This window comes from Salvelinus fontinalis, chromosome 22, assembly GCF_029448725.1.
Source record: "Salvelinus fontinalis isolate EN_2023a chromosome 22, ASM2944872v1, whole genome shotgun sequence".
NCBI lineage: Eukaryota > Metazoa > Chordata > Actinopteri > Salmoniformes > Salmonidae > Salvelinus > Salvelinus fontinalis.
Window position 1 is genome coordinate 6,651,781 of NC_074686.1, and position 11,227 is coordinate 6,663,007.

The following is an 11,227-nucleotide window of genomic DNA, read 5'->3' on the forward strand; positions in this document are numbered from 1 at the left end:
CCCACCACCATTTTTTCAGGAAATGTCATTCTCTACTTATTATTTGTTTTGTATGCATTGCTGAAAGTACCAACAGTAGCATGGTTCTAGGTCTGTTTGTGCTGAATGTAAAGATCACTTTTGACTTTTGCACAGGCCGAGGGCATATGGTCTCATCAACAAGGGTGTCCCTGCAGATCTGCACTGTCTTTGAACCGTGCATGGTGAATGATTGGGTTCATAAGGTTGAAGTGATAACCTATTGTGCGATTATAAGATCCAACCAAAAATCTAACTCCTGACAATCGCTATAAAGTGGAGTTGGAGTTTGTACGAAACGGTTTCAGAAGTTTGAATACACTGATCCAAAATCAAATACACCGAAGTCGGACAAAATGTCCCTTTAGCATGCAAGAAAAATCAACACAATACTGCACAATCTCTCTGAATCGGGTTTCATTTTTTCCCCTACTGACATAATTATTACAGTGAATGACAAATGGCCCCTCCCTCAATAACGCTGCCAGTGGGTCCAGTGTGTGGCTGTAAACAGAGTGGCTTCGTCCATAAGCAGCTGTCATCACAGCAGAGCTCTCCAAAGGAGTGCCACAAACGCCTCTTTCTACACAGGTAGCATTTCTTCACTTTGCTGAATGAAAAAGGGTTGAGGTAAGCGGCAAGCAAATAAAGCTACGGAAAAACGTATCTCTTCGTTACAATAGACGGACATCGACAGTGTCACGACGAAGCATTGCATGTGAGGTTGAATGATCGCGAGCTGGATGATCCAATGGGATGATCGCATTCCATTTTCACACCTCAGGGGAACAACATTCCTCCCTAAAATACAGTCTAAGTTTGCTGTTTAGGAGAGACTGTCAGGCGCTATAAAAAAAAAATCAAACCGGTCCAGTGGCTTCTACACACACAAACAAACCCCAGCAACTCACTTCCAGGTTTCTACTGTGTCATCTAAAGTGCTCGGCCTGTCAATCATTCTGTCCATCCATCATCACACAGAGAAGACAAACAGGTGTCTCTCTAGCCCAGAGGGAGGAGTGCTGATGCATTGTGAACGGGTCACGTCCTCTTCCACGATCCTTCACTAGCGACATGTGTACACCCTGACAGAAGCGCGACGTCCTGCTTGTGTAGGCTTCATAAAGACTTCATATAAAAAAAAAGGCTCATAGACTGACGCTGCTTCTTATCGGAGACATGATTTGGATGCAGTTCAACCGGGCATTCCTAAAGAGCAGGTGACAGGTGCCTCCTTCAGATTCACAAGCAGAAATATAGAGAGAGGGGAGGGAGGGAGAAAGTGAGGAGCGCCTCAGTGCAACTAGACAGGGTGCTTTACCAGAGCAGGATTTGCATAGAGGTGTTGGCTGTCATTCACAGCTAGCCAAGCCACCCGGTTTTTCCTATTCAAATGATTTAGTATACTGTAAGGCTCACCTTAGGGACTCAGACTATTCGTCACGAGTTCAACTTGAGATTGTCAAAGTGCTGCACGAATGATGAGTTATGCCAAGCGGAAATGTTAATACAATCACACGCATACAGTGCATTCGGAAAGTATTCAGACCCCCCCCAAAAGTTTTTTTTTAGATTTATTAAAAATTAAAAACAGAAATACCCGACTTACATATGTATTCAGACCCTTTGCTATGAGACTCAATTGAGCTCAGGTGCATCCTGTTTCCATTGATCATCCTCGAGATGTTTCTACAACTTGATTGGACGTGAATTTATTGGACATGATTTGGAAAGGATCACACCTGTCTATATAAGGTCCCACAGTTGACAGTGCATGTCAGAGAAAAAAACCAAGCCATGAGATCGAAGGAATTGTTCGTAGAGCTCTGAGACAAGATTATCTCGAGGCACAGATCTGGGGAAGGGTACCAAAACATTACTACAGCATTGAAGGTCCCCAAGAACACAGTGGCCTCCATAATTGTTAAAGAAAGCTTGGAACCTCCAAGATACTTCTTTCATAAAAAAAACACTTAATTTCGTCACAATTTAATCCATTTTAGAATAAGGTTGTAATGTAAATTTTTGGGGGGGAAAGTCAAGGGGTCTGAATACTTTCTGAATGCACCGTATATTGCCTAATTAAGGTTGACAACTGAAACTAGTACTCGGGGGAGACTGGTATTGACACACATGTGCAAGCATGCATTTATAGTATGGAGTGCTGTTAACCAGAGCCTGAGGGGTGAAGCATACCTCTGTAGCTCCTAGTTATTGTGTACAGTATGTGAGATACCTGGGCCACACCTTGGTAAAGGTGCCGTGGACCTTATTGCACAACATTTGAGTTGTTTTTCAATCAAATACAGTGTTACAAAACATGCACAATTTTCATAGAGTAAACTACTATTGACAATAGGCTAAACATAAACCATAGAAGGTAACGCAACATGCAGAGATGGGAGAAGGGCAAGATGTTGGTATTGGGTTTTAAAAAATGTCAAGCGTCGTTGTTTTCACTATTGATTTAGCCATGAAGCGAAATCCTAGCTAGATGAAGAGGGGCGCGTAGAGGAAGTTGCACGTGGAGAAAACTGTACGCTGAAGTAGAGAGGACCGTTCTCGTAGAGGGTTTCAGTTGATGCTTTCATGCATCATGAAACCAACAGAGCAAAAAAGTATATACTGTAACACTATGATGTAACTGTATGGAGGGGACACCTGTGCTGAGTAATAACACTCAACATTCCAGGCCCAAACTCACATCTAAGAGAGAGGAATCATATCGTACTGAATTTGTAATCTGGCAGACATTAGAATAATAATTGAAGACAAGATTAAATGGTATTTTTTTTAATGTCTAGATATGACAGCACATCCTTAATATGCAGACAAAAACATTCTAAATGGAATATGTTTCAAATAAACTCCACTGGCTACATATTGTCAGATACATCATTTGCTTCACTTCAATTGAATGCTACTGTAACTTTTACTAAGATGGTGCCAACAGTGACATCAGGCATTGATGCCCCTGGGAACAATAACATGTAGAGGAAACGCAGAGGAAAGACATCAGGAATGACAGGTTCCTCTTCGTGTCCCTTCGCTTAGCTAAGACACAAATACGTCCGTAGACAGTCCTCCTCTGATACAGATACCGTAGCTCAAATTCTGCCTAGAAGGATGGCTGTGAAGAAGCTAAGCTATGCACCGGGACTGAACGGAGTGGGACGCGTCTCAAGTTGTGTCAAAGACCGATATGATCTTTAAAATTGGCAAAAAGGGTTATGCTGGGGCCAGGTTGCCTCGTCGCGATAAGTTCAGTTAACACTCCACACTCCCATGAAGTACTCCATATTTGGAAGTATTTGAACCTGTTTGGTTCTGGCAATGCTGACTGGGTATTGTAAAGGTCTTTCATGTAGTTCTATGAGTCGGATTCTCATGCCAAACCACACTGACATACGGGATTAATGTCCGTTTTATTTATGTTTTTTTTTTTTTATTATTATTTTTTTTACAACGATTATCTACCATTGAAGAGATTCAGACAGTGAGTTTACATTTTCATGGAGACATGTGTACTTAAACCTTTTCCTTCACCACTCCCTATTGAAGAAATAAAGGTGATTTAACTAGAATGCCCTATATAGGGTGTCCAATCAAAAACACATATTTTGACCAATGGGTAAAACTATGTTAATTGTGACGGTAATCCTCTAAGAAAGCCAATTGGCCAGAATTAAGGTGAATAAATCAACAAAGGCCAGAGAAAAGAAATGTGGTCAAAAATCTGTAAAATTGCATCGCGTCAGCAAATAATCCCGTTTCAAATAAAACGCTGGGTCTAAATAAATTGTTTACTAGGTTTAATGCTTGATTTGTTAAGTTAATTTTGTTGTTAAAATGTATTATGGCATACTAAGACAAATAACCGTGACAGTGTGTAAATGATAACACTGCGAAGGAAATTAAGAAATGTATTAAAATGCTGGAATTAAATGACTAACTATGCAAATGAACAAAAGCTGTGTCCATTAAGGAATTAAGACACCTGGCTCAACTAGATGCCTTGGGCAGATAGAACCATGAATAAGTGCATGTTGTGTTCAGTGATTTAAACAAACGGTAATCATATTTGTCTTGGTAAATTGTATTTTATAACGTCAGGAAGTAACATATCATCACCAAAGCACATTTTCACCCACGCTGGGCGGGCACCCGAACCTATACTAAATAGCCACAAACGTGCCAACTACCCTTGATAGCCTGGAATAAGCGAACACCAAAACAAACATTGAATAAACCTCTAACTCGTGATTTACTGGTTTGACCCTCCTGCCTTTGAATTAAATATTCTATGAAAAGGAGACGTTTACTCTTGCTGTTGATCCAGGCATCGAGGTGTATAGTTGGCACGGTTCAATTAAGGCGAACTGGTGTATTGGAGCCTATAAAACCAGATGTCAACAGCTGCTTTCCAAAAGGACTAACCACATGATTGTTGTGTCATGTGCTTCACCGGTTTGTTAATGTTCAACCAGTAAATGAGGATCAAAGTATATGTTGCTCATTCATACGTGCATACTCTAGTATACCGAGGCCAACACTTCAACACGTGATGAAAACCTTTAACGTCAAGGGATTTCATCACCATATTGCATACCTAAATAAAGCCATTGAGAATGTTGTAGGATCGACAGAAACATAGATGTGTGTAAATACTAAATGTTCGGGCTACCCTCAAACGAGCATACAATGTGCATAGTTTGAACCAGTGGCTCCTGCATCCCGTCTAGCGTGTAACACCCTGCAGTATGTGTAAGGTTTCTGTTCCACTGGATGTCATAAGGTGAACGCACCAATTTGTAAGTCGCTCTGGATAAGAGCGTCTGCTAAATGACTTACATGTAATGTAAATGTAAATGTTTCAATCAGATTCTCGATGCATGCTTAATACAGGCTGCTACTTCCATCCAGTGTGGTGTAGATCATCTTGTTGTTTTTGCAACGGTATCTTCTGAATCAGAGAGCCTATTTGTTGCCTATTTGTTAGACTAGCTTAACTGTTCCCACTGTTAAGAGATGCATGTACAAATATAACAAACGTGTGTGAATTCATTTCAAGTCACGCACAACATAAATAAAGTATGCTACTCAAAGTCTGTGGACTACAGTAGAACATTGTAATGGTATCACGACCATCAGTTCAAATAGCAAACTATGACACATTGTTGCAACAAGAAAAGCCTGGAACTATTTCCAGTATTTGGCCTATTTTAGCCTACCTGAAGACCACTTGCTTCTCTTCTTCTTTGCCGTGTTTCGTATTTTTCTTGAATTTGAAGAGTTTGAACTTTTTTCCTCCACGGTCATCTTTCTCCTTCTCCACAGTCAAATTGGCTTCGCTTTTAGAAAACAAGCTTTTGAATGACTTTTTGGAACTACTCTTTCTCGCCATCTTTACGTTTATTCCAGACATAAATGGCAAGTCACCAAATTCAAAGTACCACTTGTCACGAATCTCGACATGAAAAACACTGCAAGGTCCTCAGAACCTGCAGACAACAGGACAGCTGATTCTCGCTCTTCACTCTCTCTACTGCATGCGCAGTCGCACACAGGTGAGTGACACGCCCTAGAGTAGCTTTGGGACACATCATCGGGAGTCTGTGCATCGCTATGGTGGTCACAGAAAATAACCCTACCACAATATAGTCGGCTTCACCAAAAAACAAAACGTTTCCAGTCAACGTAGGTATATGTACTGTAATTGTCAAACAATCATTTCAAAGGGCTCTTTTATTAGGCTACCCGCGCACGTTCTTCCACTGGCAACATATTTCCAGCCTCCAAACAGTGGTGAATGTAAAGAGCCATCTGTTACACAAAACACAAAAAGCCTAATGACATTGGTGATGATTTATTAGGCCAGAATGTAGACCTATACATCCGCGCGCGTCGGCCACCCATCTCTGCCTTGGCAACGTTTCAGTGTTTTTATCGAACCACATCAGATTTTGGAGTTTAGGCTATGCCACCCGTTTTCAAATCCATTCGCTCATTTTCATTACCGCTGTCATACGGTAGGGATAAAGAGTGGTGTAATAGCCTACAGTTTTTACCTTTGTATTTAATTATTGTGAGGTTCATGTTTTACCTGTATGGTTTACCCCCACTATTTATTTTGCTGGGAAGCTGTACCTTACCTCCTTACTTTCAACCCTGCTCACTATGAAATAAACGTCTAACTCAGTAAAATTGTTGCGTTTTAAGTTAATTTACACATTTTTATGACTAGGCCCACATAGTATTGAATTAACAGGGACTCTATGTGTAATTATATGCTTAGGCCCATAAAAAAAATATAGGAAGTCCAATACCGGGAAGAAATTAATTATACTGTAATGACCCTGGGTTTATAAGTGCGGAAATCGACTCTGCCACACCAGCATGCTTTTGCGGTACAGTCGATAGCGCGCCGGACGTCGGGCTAGAAGGTCGAGGGTTCGATACCTTCGAGGGGTCAATACTTTCACCCCTGATAGGGAGGGGCACGTTTAACTTTACGTCTTGTAAGTATACTTCCTAGAGACTATACGTGTTTGTTGATGGGACACGTCTTTTTCTGTGATGCCTGCTATATGGTTGTCGGGTTAGCTATTTTCCGTCGCCACACCAGAACGATGCACAACTCAAACTCAAACCAATACACAGACTCCCGATTTTGTGTCCCAAAGCTCGCACTTAGTGATGAGTTAGCCGAGCATCTTAATTAAGGAAATCCACATGCATGCAGATACACATGTCGCTAAAATAGACACAAGCAAAGCCAAAACGACTGATAGCCAGATTTTTGGACAAATATAACAGCTCATGGATGCTTTTTGGCTAGATAGCCTAACACGGAACCTAAACCGGCTTTGTCCTGGGATATAAACATTGAGTTGTTTTACCTGAAATTCACAAGGTCTCCTACTCCTACAATTAATCCACACATAAAACGGCCAACCGAATCGTTTCTAGTCATCTCTCCTCCTTCCAGGCTTTTTCATCTTTGAACTTATATGGTGATCCATCTAAACGTTCATAGTATTACCACACAACCGGCAACAAAGTTCGTCTTTCAATCACGCACGTGGGTATAACCAATGAGGAGATGGCACGTGGGTACCTGCTTCTACAAACCAATGAGGAGATGGGAGAGGCAGGACTTTCAGCGTGATCTGCGTCAGAAATAGGAATGACTTCTATTTTAGCCCTTTGCGTCGCAGACGCTCGTTGGCGCAATGATTGAATACCATGGATTTCTAAATTTATTTTGCGACGCTCGCGCACGCGACGTGTCCGGTCGGGTCAGCATGTCATCTGATATCCGTGCGTTGGAGACAACTGACAGCAAAATATATATGTTTTAACTCAGACTGGGAAAAATCTGGGGATCCCGCTGCATTCAATACAACTGGGAACTCGGATATCTCCTACCTCTGACTTACACACGCTCAAGAAAACTGGGAACTCGGAAATAATCTAGCTCCGACTCGGTTTGAAAGGTCATCCAACTCGGAATTCCAAGTCGGAAACTCAAGCATCTTTCTAGCTTCCGAGTGGTGCAGCGGTCTCAGGCAATACATCTGTGCTAGAGGAGTGACTACCGACCCAGGTTTGATCCCAGGCTGTGATTGGGAGTCCCATAGGGCGGCGCACAATTGGCCTAGCGTCATCCGGGTTAGGGGAGGGTTTGGCAACTTTCCGACCTGAAGATCACTGACGTCATATTTTGAGGGGATTTCCCAATTGTCTTGAAAGCACCATCACCCTAGAGTCACACCACCCCCCCCCCCCCCCCCCCCAACCTGAAGAGCACTGATGTCATGATTTGAGGACCTTAGAGATGGGGACAGGGCCGATAAAACAGGGGGAAAGTTTGCGGGACTCCACCCGGAGCGGCAGATCCCGAGTGGAAAGCCATACCCTCTGTCCAAGACGGTAGTGGGAAGCAGGGGTCCGTTGGCGGTCCGCCTGTTGTCGATACCTGGAGGTGGTCTTGAGAAGTGGCCCAGGCTCTGGTACTGAAAACATCTGGGAAGATGGTATACTGACCTCTTGCTCTGGGAAGTGCAGGGCTGTACAGATGTGAGAGTGTGTCAGGTTTCACATTCTTGGACCCCGGGCGGTAGGATATAGTGAAATGGAAATGAGTGAATAACAGGGCCCATCTCGCCTGCCTGGAGTTGAGGTGCTTGGTGGTGAGGCGATATGCCAGGTTCTTATGGTCCGCCCACACCAAGAATTGATGTTCTGCCCCTTCTAACCAGTGCCTCCACTCCACCAACGCCATCTTAACTGCGAGTAATTCTCAGTTTCCCACGTCACAGTTCCTCTCAGCGGGGTTAAGACGATGGGAAAGGAAGGTGCAAGGATGCAGCTACCTGTCCGGGGCAGAAAGCTGAAACAGGACAGCCCCCGCTCCGACGTCTGAGGCGTCGACCTCCACCATGAACTGACGGGATGGGTCCGGATAGATTAAGATGCTGCTTGAGGTCTGAGAATGCCGATCAGCTGCTGGAGACCATATGAACGGAACCTTGGGAGAGGTGAGTGCAGAGAGGGGGAAAGCAAGGTTGCTGTAACCCTGGATGAAACAACGGTAGAAATGAGCAAATCCCAGGAAACGTTGCAGCTAAACTCTGGATGTGGATTGAGGCCAATCCACCACTGCTCACACCTTGTCAGGGTCCATCTGAATATTCCCTGCAGCGATGATTTATCCTAGGAAGGAGATGGTGGAGCGATGGAACTCAAATTTCGCCGCTTTCACGAAAAGCTGGTTTTCCAGGAGATGCTGGAGGACCTGTCGGACATGGAGGACGTTCTCTTGAGCTGGCAGGGAATAAATGAGCATGTCGTCGAGGTAGACAAACACAAATTGGTTCAACATGTCACAGAGCACATCATTGACCAGGGCCTGGAACACTGCAGGAGCTTTGGTCAGTCCAAACGGCATCACCAAGTACTCGTAGTACCCGCTAGCCTCCACTCGCCTCCTTCCCATACCTGAACCAGATGGTGTGCATTCCGAAGGTCCAAGAAGATGACGGCCCCCTGGAGAAGCTCGAAAGCCAAGCAGATGAGTGGTAGCGGGGTAACGTTTTTGAACCGTAATGTCGTTAAGGCCCCGGTAGTTGATACAGACGCAGGGTCTTGTCTGTCTTCTCCACCTCCTCCGGCAGGGGAGGCAGTTGGACGTATAATCCTTGCAGCGAGAGAGTCCTCAATGTACCCCTCCATCGCTTTGGTCTCCGGACCCGATATGGAATAAAGTCACCCCCCGAGGCGGTGTGGTGCCAGTGAGAAGGTTGATTGCACAGTCGTAGGGCCAAAGCGGAGGAAGAGATGTGGTGCGGGCAGAGTTGAAAACATCCTGTAAGTCCTAGTACTCCGCGGGAACAGCGGAGAGATCCGAGGCTTTACCCAAGCCCGCCGGGAGACGTCCCAGGACACGTTGCGCCAACTTCAGACTATGTGCATGGCAAAACAGACTCCAACCCATGATGGAACCCGTAACCCAGTTGGTTAGGGGGTTGTGCCTCTAAAGCCATGAAAACCCCCAAAACCATGGGTACGTAGGAGACTCGAGGAGCAGAAACTGCATAGCCTTACTGTGGTTGCCTGACACTCTCAGGTTGATAGGAACCGTATTGTGGGTGACTCTGCCAATAGTTCGCCCATCCAGCGCTCTTACATCCATTGGGATGGAAAGGGGTTGAGTGGAAATACCCAGCTCCGACACCAGGGTAGTGTCCATAAAGCTCTCGTCAGCCCCAGAGTTAATGAGCACCCGGATGGATTTGGACTGGTCTCCCCACAACAGGGTAGCATAGAGGGGGTCACGAGTAGTGAGAGATTGGAAACTTCCCATACAACTCTACAGTGTACTCCTATCTACTGATGAGCTTTGTCTTTTAATGGGCAGGTAGATAAGAAATGTCCTGGAGCTCCACAATACAGACTGCTATTCAGTCTGCGTAAGCGCTCAGCAGGAGACAATATAGCCCTGCAAAGTTGCATGGGCTCCGGAGGAGGCGAGTCGACAGTCCTCAGTGATTTCCAAGGGAACTCGGATGACACCGGATTCTCTCGGAAATGTAGACTTTGGGGATTTCCAGGATTCCTCGGAGGCGAGGTGGAATTCGAGTACGAGCGAGGGTGACGGGGATCAGACCCCCTCTCCTTCCTACGTTCCCGTAGCCACCCATCGATCTGGATGGTGAAGGCTGTGAGTGAGTCCAGATCCATGGACAGCTCCCAGGCTGTGAGCTCCGATAATCTGTGAAGGAACGTGTCAAACAGGGCTTCCGGATTCCAGACACTCTCAGTCGCCAACATGTGAAAATCCACTGGAGTCTTGACGTAGTTGGAGCAGCTTACGAGCAGCCTCTCTCCCGGACAACGGAGAATCTAACACATTTTGTACCTCCGCCACAAACTTCTCCAGACTGAGGCAAACAGTGGACTTTTGCACCCACACCAGCGTCTGGGCCCTCCAGAATATCAGTGTTATCAAGTACGCTATCTTCAAGCAGTCCAAGGGGAACGAAGAAGGCTGCAGCTCGAAGATGAGGGAGCACTGGGAGAGAAACGCCCGGCAGGTTCCAGAATCTCCAGCGTAGCGCTCCAGAGGAGGGAAGCGAGGTTCTGGGTACACCATGGTTGGTGGCGGGTTGCTGAGAGTGGGGGATTACTGTTGTGACTTGCTGCCTAGTTGGGAATCCGCGGAATTGCTCCAGTAATGTAGTGAACACATGGTCATGGCATTCTGCCAGGGTATGGAGTCCATCCATAAGGCTTTGCAGTAACTCCTCATGTCTTCCAAAGGTGGCTCCTTGAAGCTAAGATGGGAGGCTAATATCCAGGTGCAGACACAGGAGGCAGATAAACTCTGAGACTCGTACTATTACAAAACAAGGGGCAGGCAATCTGTAGGTCAAGGCAGGTAAGAGTTGTAAATCCAAATCAGAATCAGGCAGGTACAAGATGGCAGGGAGGATCAGGACAGGCAGAAAGGTCAGAGCTGGGAAGACTAGAAAAAGCAAAACTAGAGCACAGGAAACACGCTGGTAGGACTTGACGGCACAAGACGAACTGGCAACGGACAAACAGAAAACACAGGTATAAATACACATGAGGCAATGGGAGACACCTGGTGGGGGTTGGAGACAATCACAAGACAGAGGAGATGAACATACTTTGGTGCAAAAAGTGC

The 11,227-nt window shown here is 45.2% G+C and overlaps 1 protein-coding gene across 1 annotated transcript in view; it reads right to left on the minus strand.

The window, feature by feature from the left end:
- Positions 1 to 8,302, minus strand: part of LOC129819458 (uncharacterized) — a 68,133-nt gene extending 59,831 nt beyond the window's left edge. Inside the window, exons 1-2 of the mRNA XM_055875773.1 lie at positions 8,186 to 8,302; positions 7,936 to 8,087 (exon numbers count right to left, since the gene is read on the minus strand). Of these exons, the coding sequence (XP_055731748.1) occupies positions 7,936 to 8,087; positions 8,186 to 8,302 (269 nt within the window). The remainder of the gene's footprint in view (positions 1 to 7,935; positions 8,088 to 8,185) is intronic.
- Positions 8,303 to 11,227: the final 2,925 nt, after the last annotated feature.